At 44.7% G+C, this 16,890-nt stretch overlaps 1 protein-coding gene across 4 annotated transcripts; it reads right to left on the bottom strand.

Annotated features, from left to right (window-relative positions):
• Positions 1–4,671: 4,671 nt before the first annotated feature.
• Positions 4,672–14,934, bottom strand: LOC110518942 (short coiled-coil protein B). 4 transcript variants are annotated; one of them, XM_090188062.1, is made up of 4 exons: positions 14,415–14,934; positions 10,274–10,345; positions 9,944–10,024; positions 4,672–6,493 (listed from the first exon to the last, which is right to left on the bottom strand). In XM_090188062.1, exons 1-4 carry the CDS (start codon positions 14,482–14,484, stop codon positions 6,351–6,353), a joined length of 366 nt encoding a protein of 121 aa, XP_090044188.1. In that variant the 5' UTR covers positions 14,485–14,934; the 3' UTR covers positions 4,672–6,350. The 4 variants fall into 4 exon arrangements, with proteins under 4 accessions (XP_090044188.1, XP_090044189.1, XP_090044190.1 ...); XM_090188063.1 differs by having other exon boundaries at positions 9,944–10,021; positions 14,415–14,668; XM_090188064.1 differs by lacking the exon at positions 14,415–14,934 and adding an exon at positions 12,816–13,115.
• Positions 14,935–16,890: the final 1,956 nt, after the last annotated feature.

The raw sequence follows: 16,890 nt of genomic DNA, 5'->3' as shown, positions 1-16,890 counted from the left end.
AAGTAGTGTACTACATAGGGGGGGGGGTAAGGAGTTAAAAAGTAGTGTACTACATGGGGGGGGGGGGATAAGGAGTTAAAAAGTAGTGTACTACATGGGGGGGGTGGATAAGGAGTTAAAAAGTAGTGTACTACATAGGGGGGGAATAAGGAGTTAAAAAGTAGTGTACTACATAGGGGGGGGGGGATAAGGAGTTAAAAAGTAGTGTACTACATGGGGGGGGGGGGATAAGGAGTTAAAAAGTAGTGTACTACATAGGGGGGGAATAAGGAGTTAAAAAGTAGTGTACTACATGGGGGGGAATAAGGAGTTAAAAAGTAGTGTACTACATGGGGGGGGAATAAGGAGTTAAAAAGTAGTGTACTACATAGGGGGGGGAATAAGGAGTTAAAAAGTAGTGTACTACATAGGGGGGGGAATAAGGAGTTAAAAAGTAGTGTACTACATGGGGGGGGAATAAGGAGTTAAAAAGTAGTGTACTACATAGGGGGGGGGGTAAGGAGTTAAAAAGTAGTGTACTACATGGGGGGGGGATAAGGAGTTAAAAAGTAGTGTACTACATAGGGGGGGGATAAGGAGTTAAAAAGTAGTGTACTACATGGGGGGGGGATAAGGAGTTAAAAAGTAGTGTACTACATAGGGGGGATAAGGAGTTAAAAAGTAGTGTACTACATGGGGGGGGGATAAGGAGTTAAAAAGTAGTGCACTACATGGGGGATAAGGAGTTAAAAAGTAGTGTACTACATAGGGGGGAATAAGGAGTTAAAAAGTAGTGCACTACATGGGGGGGAGATAAGGAGTTAAAAAGTAGTGCACTACATGGGGAATAGGCTGGTCAGAGAGAGAGAAGACCTCTATAGCCATGCTACTGTATTGCTGCTGTGTGACTGAAGGTGCCATGTTTCTCCTGGTCTCAGATCTGCTTGTCGTTGGAGTCAATTCCTCTGACTATTATTGTGACAAGATTTGTCTCTAAAATACAAACTGGGCATCCCAAATGGCACCCCGTTCCCATTTATATTGAACTACGCTAATGGGCCCTGGTCTAAAGTAGTATACTATATAGGGAATAGGGCTCTGGTCTAAAGTAGTACACTATATAGGGAATAGGGTTCTGGTCTAAAGTAGTGCACTATATAGGGAATAGGGCTCTGGTCTAAAGTAGTACACTATATAGGGAATAGGGCCCTGGTCTAAAGTAGTGCACTATATAGGGAATAGGGTTCTGGTCTAAAGTAGTACACTATATAGGGAATAGGGCCCTGGTCTAAAGTAGTGCACTATATAGGGAATAGGGTTCTGGTCTAAAGTAGTACACTATATAGGGAATAGGGCCCTGGTCTAAAGTAGTGCACTATATAGGGAATAGGGCCCTGGTCTACAGTAGTATACTATATAGGGAATAGGGCCCTGGTCTACAGTAGTATACTATATAGGGAATAGGGCCCTGGTCTAAAGTAGTATACTATATAGGGAATAGGGCTCTGGTCTAAAGTAGTACACTATATAGGGAATAGGGTTCTGGTCTAAAGTAGTACACTATATAGGGAATAGGGCCCTGGTCTAAAGTAGCGCACTATATAGGGAATAGGGCTCTGGTCTAAAGTAGTGCACTATATAGGGAATAGGGCCCTGGTCTAAAGTAGTGCACTATATAGGGAATAGGGCCCTGGTCTAAAGTAGTGCACTATATAGGGAATAGGGCCCTGGTCTAAAGTAGTGCACTATATAGGGAATAGAGCCCTGGTCTAAAGTAGTGCACTATATAGTGAATAGGGTGCCATTTGGGACGTAGATATACAGATCTGGGACCAGTCTTAAAGTTCGACTACAGAGACAGAAGGATATTTTCAGACAAGAAGGCGCCTTACGTCAGGTTTAAGGTTAGACATCTACTTTAGATTGATAAGTGTTTGTTTTTCATTCATTAACTTATAAAAGGAAGTTCATTAATATAATATGTCAGTTCTTTATGTGTTATTTTGTTTTTTTAACTAAATTATATGGATTTTAAAACTTGAGGATTGAAAATCGGCACTGATAAAAAAATGTATCTTATTTATTTGAAACTTCTCCCTCTTGTTCATTTTACGGCTAAATTTAAAACAGGAGAAAATATTACAATGCAGTTTTTTCTCTTTTGAGTGAATGGAAATGTTGTGGATGTTTAAAAAAAATATATATATTCATAATTTGTAGTTAGTTTTACCACTGTTTTGCTTATTGTGAGCCGACGTCAGAACAAACAACTTGTGTTCTCTGGGCATTCCGGAATATCCAAACTCCGGTTCCGGAATATCCAAACTCCGGTTCCGGAATATCCAAACTCCGGTTCCGGAATATCCAAACTCCGGTTCCGGAATATCCAAACTCCGGTTCCGGAATGAATTAGAAACGATTCCGTCTTGTATGGAAAGAGATGTGCAGATCTCTGATTTTTGTTTGTTCTGCTTTCTAGTAAAAATGTTTTCTGTTCTTGTACGACAACCAGGCACATTTCCCTGTTTTCAATAAGTTGCAAATTGTACATTGCTCTTGAAAAATTAAATATTTAATACGATAAAAGTCTTGTTGTTGTTAGCCTGGTCCCAGATCTGTTTGTGGTCTTGCCCAACCCATTTCTGTCATTGTCAAGGAGTTGGTTTAACACTGTCAAACAGACTGGCTCTCAGGCTAACTTGTCATTGTGCTGTTTGGTTTGGGGGTCCATGAGAAGTGCTGAGTCATTGCATGATTAACTATGACTAGTGTTGTACTCGGCTGCTCCACTCTTGGGGGCAGACAGACTCCACCCAAGGAGTTGTCTGAAGTGTGGCCTTGAAAGAGAACATCACCCTCTGGATCGGAACAGAGCGTTCTTGACTTGCCTGGGTTGCACTGGAACAAGGTCTACTCTTTCATTTATTTAAATAGACAAGTCAGTTAAGAATAAATTCTTATTTTCAATGACAGCCTAGGAACAGTGGGTTAACTGCCTTGTTCAGAGGAACAGTGGGTTAACTGCCTTGTTCAGAGGAACAGTGGGTTAACTGCCTTGTTCAGGGGAACAGTGGGTTAACTGCCTTGTTCAGGGGAACAGTGGGTTAACTGCCTTGTTCAGGGGAACAGTGGGTTAACTGCCTTGTTCAGGGGCAGAACAACAGATTTGTACCTTGTCAGCTCGGGGATTTGATTCGGTTGCAAGTCCAACGCTCTAACCACTAGACTTCTCTGCCGCCCAGAGAACCTATATAAACTAATCTCTCACTAAGGATGCATCTCACTTGTCAAGAGGCCTTATATCCTTCTCTTGTCTCCTTTCATTCTATCCTTGTCTCCTTTCCTGCTTCCTTGCCTCCTTCACTCCTTTCCATATTGAAACAGAGTTACACTCCCGACTCGTACAAAAGCCTCAGAAGTATTTTATTTTTGTATTAAAACAAAAGTGTTAAAAGGCAACATAGTCATTAGAATCTCTAAACTTCTACACAGCAGGCAGTTAGTTCCATAGGATGTGTGTGTTATCAACATGCCTGAAGGAAAAAACTTAAGTTTAATGTCCCAAAATGGCACTCTGTTCCCTAGATAGTAGACTACTTATGACCAGGGCCCTATAGGCCCAAAGTAGTGCACTGTATAGAGAATATGGTGCCATTTGGGACTAACAAGAGTCAGTGGAACATACAATATAATACAATTTTTAACATAATACAAAATAAAAAAAATACAATTTTAAATTGAAATAAATAACGTGGTGCAGTGGAATCATCTCAATATTCCCCAATCTTTTCCTTTAGCACCTGGAACCAATAGAACCACAGAATGGTTCTCTGGTAGAACCTCTTGCTCAAAACGCCGATCTCCGTACAATTGAGTGTTGTGTTTCTTCCTGATTTTTAAATTAGGCATTTCTGACCATTTTGTCCTCTATTGAAATAGAATTGAAACTGACCTAGCTATCTCCTAGCCAAAACCCCAACTGTTCATGTTGTCCTGATCACATCCCTGATAAAGGCTCTCATAGAATCTCTTGCTGGTACCCGTACCTTATTTCTCTCTACTATAACCAGCCTAGGACAGCACAGTCATGCTTCCACAGTCCATTACCATAAGCAGGAATAACAACGTTCCTTATCAGCAGCTCTGTGTTAATGCACTGACGGAACCTTCCGGAGTGTTCTACAGCCTGAGTGTTCTAATCAATACTACTCAAGGTTCTTAACTGTAAAAAGCAGAGCTCTCTCTCCTGTCCTCCCTCACTCTATCCTCCCTCCATCCTCCCTTTCCTCCCTCCCTCCCTTCTCTCCCTTTCCTCCCTCCATCCCCCCTCCCTCCCTCCATCCCCCCTCCCTCCCTCCATCCTCCCTTTCCTCCCCTCCCTCCCTCCATCCCCCCTCCCTCCCTCCCCCCCTCCATCCTCCCTTTCCTCCCTCCCTCCCCTCCCTCCCTCCCTCCCCTCCCCTCCCCTCGCTCCACCATCATAGGTAAAGGAGGCCGTCTCACCCTGTAGTGTAACTTGACCCTAGTCCAGGGTTGCATTCACGAGGGCATCGTTTGTTATGTACAGCAGAATACACGTTCACTGTTCTTTGTCCTTCCCCTACTGACTCCACACAGCACTCCATGGTGACGATATGAATCCCCTTCCTGGTGGAATGAGTAGCATACCAGGGACGACAACACACATCGGAGTATCTTAGTAGTACTGCTTTTAAAAAAAAAAAACATCATACAGAATCATATTTCATAATGTTTGTGTTGATCAATAATTTAAAAACAACAGACACTTAGTAACCTTTTGACCAATCAGATGAGAGAGAACAGTCGATGGGATGCGTTATTATATTATTGTATTACATTGACATGTCATTCAATATGTTAGATTCATATTTTGGGGGCCAGGAGTTTGACCATATTCATGTCCAGTTTCCTTCCACATCCAACCAGTCATCAATATGTTAGATTCATATTTTGGGGGCCAGGAGTTTGACCATATTCATGTCCAGTTTCCTTCCACATCCAACCAGTCATCAATATGTTAGATTCATATTTTCATATCCAACCAGTCATCAATATGTTAGATTCATATTTTGGGGCCAGGAGTTTGGCCATATTCATATCCAACCAGTATTAACCAGTCATCAATATGTTAGATTCATATTTTGGGGGCCAGGAGTTTGACCATATTCATATCCAACCAGTATTAACCAGTCATCAATATGTTTGATTCATATTTTGGGGCCAGGAGTTTGACCATATTCATATCCAACCAGTATTAACCAGTCATCAATATGTTTGATTCATATTTTGGGGCCAGGAGTTTGACCATATTCATATCCAACCAGTATTAACCAGTCATCAATATGTTTGATTCATATTTTGGGGCCAGGAGTTTGACCATATTCATATCCAACCAGTCATCAATATGCAAAGGTCTGATGTCATAACTCATTAGAGATGCCGTTGACATGACAACACAAAACAGTATTATAAGATGAATTATAAAAACAGTTAAATTATGTCGGGGGGGGGGGGGGTTATGTTAGGAGGAGGGTAAAAAGAGGTCAAACAAGAATGTAAACTGGACTCTTAGGGGTGTAGTTGGAGTGGAGGGAGGATTTTGGGGTCTGGAATTAGAAGTTGCCCCCTAACCACAGATCCAGGATCAGACTACTCTACACAGTACACTACTTTTAACCAGAGTTTATGGCATCCTATTCCCTACATAGTACACTACTTTTAACTAGAGCTTATGGCATTCTATTCCCTACATAGTACACTACTTTTAATCAGAGCTCATGGCATCCTATTCCCTACATAGTACACTACTTTTAACTAGAGCTTATGGCATTCTATTCCCTACATAGTACACTACTTTTAATCAGAGCTCATGGCATCCTATTCCCTACATAGTACACTACTTTTAATCAGAGCTCATGGCATTCTATTCCCTACATAGTACACTACTTTTAATCAGAGCTCATGGCATCCTATTCCCTACATAGTACACTACTTTTAATCAGAGCTCATGGCATCCTATTCCCTACATAGTACACTACTTTTAATCAGAGCTCATGGCATTCTATTCCCTACATAGTACACTACTTTTAACCAGAGCTTATGGCATTCTGTGCACTACATAGTGCACTACTTAGGAAATAATCTGCCATTTGGAACACGTCCATATCCGTCCCTAGAACTGTGGTCACAAACATCTTCTACCTCCTCTGCTGTCATTTGGGAGAGGAGATGTTGCAGGTAGCCTGAGTGCCAGTCTGTCTGTGCCATCATGCCTACGGTTTGTGTCGGCAACAAACAGACCTGCTACCAGGCTATTGTAGGTGGTCTCAACTCCCCTTGGTCGCCGTGGGTTACTTCCGTTTGCTCTTGTTGTCGGTGGTTTGGAACACGCTGGAGGCCGACATGAGGTTCTCGATGTACTGGCCTAGAACCTGGTTCTCCGACTTCAACTTCAGGTTCTCCTCTTTGACCGCATCCACACGTGCTGACAGGTCTGGAACAACAGAGGTGCGGAACTTAGAACTAGACAGACCAGTGTTTCCCCTAGATCATTGTTTTTAAGGCTGGGTGCAACAGAGTTTGACAGGGAGGCCTAAGTAATGATGGATGAAACGCCGATACAGAAACCTCCTGATAGCTTATTCCACATCAATGCCAAATACTCCTCCCTGCCAGACTAGACAATGTTTTAGCTTATTCCACATCAATCCCAAATACTCCTCCCTGCCAGACTAGACTGAATGTTTTAGATTATTCCACATCAATGCCAAATACTCCTCCCTGCCAAACTAGACTGAATGTTTTAGCTTATTCCACATCAATGCCAAATACTCCTCCCTGCCAAACTAGACTGAATGTTTTAGCTTATTCCACATCAATGCCAAATACTCCTCCCTGCCAAACTAGACTGAATGTTTTAGCTTATTCCACATCCATGCCAAATACTCCTCCCTGCCAGACTAGACTGAATGTTTTAGCTTATTCCACATCAATGCCAAATACTCCTCCCTGCCAGACTAGACTGAATGTTTTATTAGCTTATTCCACATCAATGCCAAATACTCCTCCCTGCCAAACTAGACTGAATGTTTTAGCTTATTCCACATCAATGCCAAATACTCCTCCCTGCCAGACTAGACTGAATGTTTTAGCTTATTCCACATCAATGCCAAATACTCCTCCCTGCCAGACTAGACTGAATGTTTTAGCTTATTCCACATCAATGCCAAATACTCCTCCCTGCCAGACTAGACTGAATGTTTTAGCTTATTCCAAATCAATGCCAAATACTCCTCCCTGCCAGACTAGACTGATTGTTTTAGCTTATTCCACATCAATGCCAAATACTCCTCCCTGCCAGACTAGACTGAATGTTTAGCAGCACCAGACTGCTGTATTAAGGTACATTTAAACACGTCCCAAATGGAACCCTACACAGTGCACTACTTTGGACCAGAGCCCTATTCCCTATATAGTGCACTACTTTAGACCAGAGCCCTATTCCCTATATAGTGCACTACTTTAGACCAGGGCCCTATTCCCTATATAGTGCACTACTTTAGACCAGAGCCCTATTCCCTATATAGTGCACTACTTTAGACCAGAGCCCTATTCCCTATATAGTGCACTACTTTAGACCAGAGCCCTATTCCCTATATAGTGCACTACTTTAGACCAGAGCCCTATTCCCTATATAGTGCATTACTTTAGACCAGAGCCCTATTCCCTATATAGTGCACTACTTTAGACCAGAGCCCTATTCCCTATATAGTGCACTACTTTAGACCAGAGCCCTATTCCCTATATAGTGCACTACTTTAGACCAGGGCCCTATTCCCTATATAGTGCAGTACTTTAGACCAGAGCCCTATTCCCTATATAGTGCACTACTTTAGACCAGAGCCCTATTCCCTATATAGTGCACTACTTTAGACCAGAGCCCTATTCCCTATATAGTGCACTAATTTAGACCAGAGCCCTATTCCCTATATAGTGCACTACTTTAGACCAGAGCCCTATTCCCTATATAGTGCACTACTTTAGACCAGAGCCCTATTCCCTATATAGTGCACTACTTTAGACCAGAGCCCTATTCCCTATATATAGTGCACTACTGTTGACCAGGGCCCTATTCCCTACACAGTGCACTACTGTTGACCAGGGCCCTTAGGGAATAGGGTGAAATTTTGGACAAGACCCTTAAATCCATCGAGGCAGGAAGGGAGTAGCTGTATTAGCCTCACAGAGAGGATGAGAGGATGGTCAGGGTAACCCCCCCCCCATGAACACACCTTCCACTGTGTAACAGAGAGAGGAGAGACATGAACACACCTTCCACTGTGTAACAGAGAGGAGACATGAACACACCTTCCACTGTGTAACAGAGAGGAGACACGAACACACCTTCCACTGTGTAACAGAGAGAGGAGAGACATGAACACACCTTCCACTGTGTAGCAGAGAGACATGAACACACCTTCCACTGTGTAGCAGAGAGGAGAGACATGAACACACCTTCCACTGTGTAGCAGAGAGACATGAACACACCTTCCACTGTGTAACAGAGAGGAGAGACATGAACACACCTTCCACTGTGTAGCAGAGAGACATGAACCCACCTTCCACTGTGTAGCAGAGAGGAGAGACATGAACACACCTTCCACTGTGTAGCAGAGAGGAGAGACATGAACACACCTTCCACTGTGTAACAGAGAGGAGAGACATGAACACACCTTCCACTGTGTAACAGAGAGGAGAGACATGAACACACCTTCCACTGTGTAACAGAGAGAGAGGAGACATGAACACACCTTCCACTGTGTAACAGAGAGGAGAGACATGAACACACCTTCCACTGTGTAACAGAGAGGAGAGACATGAACACACCTTCCACTGTGTAACAGAGAGGAGAGACATGAACACACCTTCCACTGTGTAACAGAGAGGAGAGACATGAACACACCTTCCACTGTGTAACAGAGAGGAGAGACATGAACACACCTTCCACTGTGTAACAGAGAGAGAGGAGACATGAACACACCTTCCACTGTGTAACAGAGAGGAGAGACATGAACACACCTTCCACTGTGTAACAGAGAGAGAGGAGACATGAACACACCTTCCACTGTGTAGCAGAGATGAGAGGCATGAACACACCTTCCACTGTGTAACAGAGAGAGATGTGTGTAACAAAGAGAGATGTGTGTAAGAGAGGGAGATGTGTGACAGAGAGAGATGTGTAACAGAGAGAGAGATGTGTGTAACAGAGAGAGATGTGTGTAACAGAGAGAGAGATGTGTGTAACAGAGAGAGAGATGTGTGTAACAGAGAGAGAGATGTGTGTAACAGAGAGAGATGTGTGTAACAGAGAGAGATGTGTGTAACAGAGGGAGATGTGTGTAACAGAGAGATGTGTGACAGAGAGAGATGTGTGTAACAGAGAGAGGTGTGTAACAGAGAGAGATGTGTAACAGAGAGAGATGTGTAACAGAGAGAGATGTGTGACAGAGAGAGATGTGTGACAGAGAGAGATGTGTAACAGAGAGAGATGTGTGTAACAGAGAGAGATGTGTAACAGAGAGAGATGTGTGTAACAGAGAGAGATGTGTAACAGAGAGAGATGTGTGACAGAGAGAGATGTGTGACAGAGAGAGATGTGTGTAACAGAGAGAGATCTGTAACAGAGAGAGATGTGTAACAGAGAGATGTGTAACAGAGAGAGATGTGTAACAGAGAGAGATGTGTAACAGAGAGAGATGTGTAACAGAGAGATATGTGTAACAGAGAGATGTGTAACAGAGAGAGATGTGTGACAGAGAGATGTGTGACAGAGAGAGATGTGTAACAGAGAGAGATGTGTGTAACAGAGAGAGATGTGTAACAGAGAGAGATGTGTAACAGAGAGAGATGTGTAACAGAGAGATGTGCAACAGAGAGATGTTACCTTCCAGTGTGTGTTGTAGCTCCAGCACCTGGTTGATGAGCCTCGTCTTCTCCTCCATCTCTACCTGGTTCTCCATGTCTCCTGACAAACACAAACACACTATATTACTGAACACACACTATATTACTGAACACACACATAAACAATCAGACAGACAGACAGACAGCATCAGACAGACAGACAGACAGACAGACAGACAGACACAGACAGCATCAGACAGACAGACAGACAGACAGCATCAGACAGACAGACAGACAGACAGCATCAGACAGACAGACAGACAAGACCAGACCAGACCAGACCAGACGAGGATGTGTTGTTGTTCATTACCATCCATGTGACAGTTCATGGTGAAGTCCTCGTTGTCCTGTTTGGTGAGCAGGACTGCAGTTCCTCTGTTCCCTGTAGACACACATCAAGGTGAGCAAAACATATAGTTAGATCATATGATTTATATTATTATTATCTTTATTTAATTGGGTAAGTCAGTTAGGAACAAATTATTATTTACAATGACGGACTACCCCCGGCCAAACCCTAAGCAGGACGACGCTGGGACAATGGTGCGCCGCCCTGCGGGACTCCCAATCACGGACGGTGGTGATACAGCCTGGAATAGAACGAGGGTCTATAGTGACGCCTCTAGCACTGAGACACAGTGCCTTAGACCGCTGAACCAGGGTCTGTAGTGACGCCTTTAGCACTGAGACGCAGTGCCTTAGACCGCTGCACCAGGGTCTGTAATGACGCCTCTAGCACTGAGACACAGTGCCTTAGACCGCTGAACCAGGGTCTGTAGTGACGCCTCTAGCACTGAGACGCACTACCTTAGACCGCTGCACCAGGGTCTGTAATGACGCCTCTAGAACTGAGACACAATGCCTTAGACCGCTGAACCAGGGTCTGTAGTGACGTCTCTAGATAAGTGAACACCAGTACTACTATGTTAGCTGGCTAACATCATCTACATACCCAAACAAGAAGACAGAGGAAGACATAACAGGCCAAGATGACAAATTATGCTAGCAGTCTCTCTAGCTGTTACAGTAACTAAACAACAACACACCCAAGACCAGCCAGCTAGCTGTCTCTCTAGCTGTTACAGTAACTAAACAACAACTCACCCAAGACCAGCCAGCTAGCTGTCTCTCTAGCTGTTACAGTAACTAAACTCACCCAAGACCAGCCAGCTAGCTAGCTGTCTCTCTAGCTGTTACAGTAACTAAACAACAACACACCCAAGACCAGCCAGCTAGCTGTCTCTCTAGCTGTTACAGTAACTAAACAACAACTCACCCAAGACCAGCCAGCTAGCTGTCTCTCTAGCTGTTACAGTAACTAAACTCACCCAAGACCAGCCAGCTAGCTGTCTCTCTAGCTGTTACAGTAACTAAACAACAACTCACCCAAGACCAGCCAGCTAGCTGTCTCTCTAGCTGTTACAGTAACTAAACACACCCAAGACCAGCCAGCTAGCTGTCTCTCTAGCTGTTACAGTAACTAAACAACAACACACCCAAGACCAGCCAGCTAGCTGTCTCTCTAGCTGTTACAGTAACTAAACACACCCAAGACCAGCCAGCTAGCTGTCTCTCTAGCTGTTACAGTAACTAAACAACAACACACCCAAGACCAGCCAGCTAGCTGTCTCTCTAGCTGTTACAGTAACTAAACACACCCAAGACCAGCCAGCTAGCTGTCTCTCTAGCTGTTACAGTAACTAAACACACCCAAGACCAGCCAGCTAGCTGTCTCTCTAGCTGTTACAGTAACTAAACACACCCAAGACCAGCCAGCTAGCTGTCTCTCTAGCTGTTAGCCATATGTGTCTCCTTCTGTCTGCAGCTAAGACCAACCCAGGTGGGACTGTCGCTTGGCCAACCCTACCCAGTCTGTACCTCCAGTCCTGAGGTTCTGTACCTTATAGTACCTCAGTGTTCTGTAGGTTATAGTACCTCTGTGTTCAACACACCCAAGACCAGCCAGCTAGCTGTCTCTCTAGCTGTTACAGTAACTAAACACACCCAAGACCAGCCAGCTAGCTGTCTCTCTAGCTGTTACAGTAACTAAACACACCCAAGACCAGCCAGCTAGCTGTCTCTCTAGCTGTTACAGTAACTAAACACACCCAAGACCAGCCAGCTAGCTGTCTCTCTAGCTGTTACAGTAACTAAACACACCCAAGACCAGCCAGCTAGCTGTCTCTCTAGCTGTTACAGTAACTAAACAACACACACAAGACCAGCCAGCTAGCTGTCTCTCTAGCTGTTACAGTAACTAAACAACACACACAAGACCAGCCAGCTAGCTGTCTCTCTAGCTGTTACAGTAACTAAACAACAACTCACCCAAGACCAGCCAGCTAGCTGTCTCTCTAGCTGTTACAGTAACTAAACACACCCAAGACCAGCCAGCTAGCTGTCTCTCTAGCTGTTACAGTAACTAAACAACAACTCACCCAAGACCAGCCAGCTAGCTGTCTCTCTAGCTGTTACAGTAACTAAACACACCCAAGACCAGCCAGCTAGCTGTCTCTCTAGCTGTTACAGTAACTAAACACACCCAAGACCAGCCAGCTGGTAAGTTAGCATAGCGGCAGGCTAATGTTAGCCATCTACCTGGTTCATACGATATGCTCACCTTTTACAGAGAAGGAAGAAAACGAATCCTGTATCTAACTACCGGCTGTCACATTAATAACTGCGATATTATGATGTTAGTTTGTGTACCTAACTAACTCGTAGTTAGTCACAATGCAAGTTAGACAGCTAAAATCTCAGAAAATCTGTCAAATCCGTAGAATTGACGTGCGATTCTCAACAACGACAAGCCTCCGTAGTCTCGTTACATTTCTGAAATGTCAGTCACTTACCCTTCGATATAATAACAATATTGTGTCACAACGATAGCCGGGGTTTTGTGTGGATAACGTTGTTATGTGCTAGACGACACTGCGGATTTCCATGTATGACAGTCGGCGATGGGACGTCCTCACATTATCTGGGTGTAGGGACCGACGCGGCCGACAGGGGGAGCAGCGCAATGCAAACAGACACAGCCGGAAGTAAAATATAACACCACATTTATTGGGCCCCGAAACAATTTCGCTTGTATGACCTCATTCCCTCCTCTTGTCTACTTGCTCCTTCCACTAGACGTAGACTAGTAGTCTGATGAAGGGAAAACGTGAAGGACTTGTGATATCTGATAGGTGTGGCAGCACTGTGTGCATCTGTATGCGTACATTGATTGTGCAGGTTGTATCTGTTTGTGCCGATAGTACAGCCTCAGACACTGTAAACACACACACACACACTGCAGCTCTGACAGTCTCTCGGTCACTCCCTGAGTAGTGAACTACACAGGCTAGCGGAGCAACGATGGTTGGCAAATCATATCACAGCCACCAGGATCAGTGTGCTTGGTTACTCTCTGCTCTGTGCTCCAGTTTGAAGGGTTTATATGTGTCTCCTTCTGTCTGCAGCTAAGACCAACCCAGGTGGGACTGTCGCTTGGCCAACCCTACCCAGTCTGTACCTCCAGTCCTGAGGTTCTGTACCTCAGTGTTCTGTAGGTTATAGTACCTCTGTGTTCTGTAGCTTATAGTACCTCTATGTTCTGTACCTTATAGTACCTCTGTGTTCTGTAGCTTATTGTACCTCTGTGTTCTGTAGCTTATTCAATGTTCTGTACCTTATAGTACCTCAGGGTTCGGTAGCTTTGTGTTTGTCTCTGTCTCTCTGGCTTTTACAGTGTGTTTGTCTCTGTCTCTGGCTTTTACAGTGTGTTTGTGTCTGTCTCTCTGGGGGAATGAGGCTTTTACAGTGTGTTTGTGTCTGTCTCTCTGGGGGAATGAGGCCTTTACAGTGTGTTTGTCTCTGTCTCTCTGGCCTTTACAGTGTGTTTGTGTCTGTCTCTCTGTGGGAATGAGGCCTTTACAGTGTGTTTGTGTCTGTCTCTCTGGGGGAATGAGGCCTTTACAGTGTGTTTGTGTCTGTCTCTCTGGAGGAATGAGGCCTTTACAGTGTGTTTGTGTCTGTCTCTCTGGGGGAATGAGGCCTTTACAGTGTGTTTGTGTCTGTCTCTCTGGGGGAATGAGGCCTTTACAGTGTGTTTGTGTTTGTCTCTCTGTGGGAATGAGGCCTTTACAGTGTGTTTGTGTTTGTCTGGGTTTATATCTGACCTGTATACAGCTAAAAGGCCACCCAGAACCTGAATCCTACTTCACAAGAAAAACCTCACCTCTGTACTGCTTAAAAAGTACTTAACATCCCTGTCTGTCTGTCTGTCTGTCTGTCTGTCTGTCTGTCTGTCTGTCTGTCTGTCTGTCTGTCTGTCTGTTTCTTTCTTTCTAGAAACAAGGGTGGCTCAACTTTGTCCTTTGGCTCAACTTTACCCCCCTCTCCCCTACAGGTGTGTAGGTGAATGGACATAGCTACTAGCTTTGTAATTAAAGGTGAGTTTGTCTTACCTGTAGGTCTGTCATCGGCGAGGGAGATGTTGGTGAAACTCCCGTCCTCTTCTTCCAGCTCTGCTTCCATGTTTTCCCTGATTCACCCTCGTAGTTTCTTTTTCTCTCTGGTCTCTGGTCTCTGGTCTCTGGACTCTGGTCTCTGGACTCTGGTCTCTGGTCTCTGGACTCTGGACTCTGGACTCTGGTCTCTGGTCTCTGGTCTCTGGACTCTGGTCTCTGGACTCTGGTCTCTGGACTCTGGTCTCTGGTCTCTGGTCTCTGGACTCTGGTCTCTGGTCTCTGGTCTCTGGACTCTGGACTCTGGTCTCTAGTCTCTAGTCTCTAGTCTCTGGACTCTGGTCTCTAGTCTCTGGTCTCTAGTCTCTAGTCTCTGGACTCTGGTCTCTGGTCTCTGGACTCTGGACTCTGGTCTCTAGTCTCTAGTCTCTGGACTCTGGTCTCTAGTCTCTGGTCTCTAGTCTCTAGTCTCTGGACTCTAGTCTCTAGTCTCTGGACTCTGGTCTCTGGACTCTAGTCTCTAGTCTCTAGTCTCTGGTCTCTGGTCTCTGGTCTCTGGTCTCTAGTCTCTAGTCTCTGGACTCTAGTCTCTGGACTCTAGTCTCTAGTCTCTAGTCTCTGGACTCTGGACTCTGGTCTCTGGTCTCTGGTCTCTAGCCTAACTGTTCCATTCTCCCCGTCGGGCTGTTTTTCTCTCCTCACTCCTGTTTTCTTTCTCTCCTTATCGTTTGACTCTTTTCTCACAGTCCCTCTTTTTAGACATTTGTTTTCTCAACCTGCTTTCTTCATCTGTGTCACTCCGTTGCCTCTCCTTCACCCCCGTCTCTCTCTCTCGCTCTCTCTCTCGCTCTGTCTCTCTCTCTCGCTCTGTCTCTCTCTCGCTCTCTCTCTCTCTCTCTCTCTCAGCGCCCCGCCCTCTAGGACACCTGTTCCCGTCAGGCGGCCGGCTCCCTCTCCTTCTGAATTATTTATGTTGTCACGGTTACCTGCCCAGATAACCTTGGTTACTGGACAGGCGGCAGGTGACACCAGTTTTGTCCCGGGAAGCAGTTGCTGATTGGCTCATAAAGGTTTCAAAGTTCATGGAGGGTTTTATTTTATTTGTTGGTTGAAAAGAGAAACACAAAACAATCAAGTGCCATAAACACACACACACACACACACACACACACACACTCACACTCACACTCACACACACACACACACAGTCTTAATCAGCTAAACTTGTGGGGGACTCCATTCAAAATCCTATTTTCCCTAAATAGCATTTGACCTCGTGGGGACTTGCAAAATGTCCCCAGTTGGTCAATTGTGCTTGTTTACTATTTTTGAGGGGACTTCTGGTCTCCACAATAAGAGTTAAACATGTCCACACACACACACACACACACACACACACACACACACACACACACACACACACACACACACACACACACACACACACACACACACACACACACACACACCTACATTTCCCCATGCTCACTTGGTCACACATTAACTAGAGAAGGACACTAAGTACAGAGAGGTAAAGAGCCTGCAGACAGCTGCACCCTCTTTCTCCACTCCTTACTCTCTCTTTCTGTCATTCTCCACTCCTTACTCTCTCTTTCTCCACTCCTTACTCTCTCTTTCTCCACTCCTTACTCTCTCTTTCTCCACTCCTTACTCTCTCTTTCTGTCTTTCTCCACTCCTTACTCTCTCTTTCTCCACTCCTTACTCTCTCTTTCTCCACTCCTTACTCTCTCTTTCTCCACTCCTTACTCTCTCTTTCTGTCTTTCTCCACTCCTTACTCTCTCTTTCTCCACTCCTTACTCTCTCTTTCTCCACTCCTTACTCTCTCTTTCTGTCTTTCTCTACTCCTTACTCTCTCTTTCTCCACTCCTTACTCTCTCTTTCTGTCTTTCTCCACTCCTTATTCTCTCTTTCTGTCTTTCTCCACTCCTTACTCTCTATTTCTCCACTTCTTACTCTCTCTTTCTCCACTCCTTACTCTCTCTTTCTGTCTTTCTCCACTCCTTACTCTCTCTTTCTCCACTCCTTACTCTCTCTTTCTGTCTTTCTCCACTCCTTACTCTCTCTTTCTCCACTCCTTACTCTCTCTTTCTCCACTCCTTACTCTCTCTTTCTCCACTCCTTACTCTCTCTTTCTGTCTTTCTCCACTCCCTCTCCACTCCTTAATCTCTCTTTCTCCACTCCTTACTCTCTCTTTCTCCACTCCTTACTCTCTCTTTCTCCACTCCTTACTCTCTCTTTCTCCACTCCTTACTCTCTCTTTCTCCTCTCCTTACTCTCTCTTTCTCCACTCCTTACTCTCTCTTTCTCCACTCCTTACTCTCTCTTTCTCCACTCCTTACTCTCTCTTTCTCCTCTCCTTACTCTCTCTTTTTCCACTCCTTACTCTCTCTTTCTCCACTCCTTACTCTCTCTTTCTCCTCTCCTTACTCTCTCTTTCTCCACTCCTTACTCT

This window comes from Oncorhynchus mykiss, chromosome 10 (genome assembly GCF_057628025.1).
Source record: "Oncorhynchus mykiss isolate SJ-2025 chromosome 10, ASM5762802v1, whole genome shotgun sequence".
Classification (NCBI taxonomy): domain Eukaryota; kingdom Metazoa; phylum Chordata; class Actinopteri; order Salmoniformes; family Salmonidae; genus Oncorhynchus; species Oncorhynchus mykiss.
This window is presented reverse-complemented; position numbering and strand designations above follow the sequence as displayed.

Coding starts and splice junctions, on each gene's coding strand:
- LOC110518942 (XM_090188062.1), bottom strand. CDS start 14,484: ATGGAAGCAGAGCTGGAAGAAGAGGACGGGAGTTTCACCAACATCTCC. Junction 10,346..14,414: donor CGCCGATGACAGACCTACAG/GTAAGACAAACT, acceptor GTGTGTCTACAG/GGAACAGAGGAACTGCAGTC. Junction 6,494..9,943: donor GCTACAACACACACTGGAAG/GTAACATCTCTC, acceptor CTGTTGTTCCAG/ACCTGTCAGCACGTGTGGAT.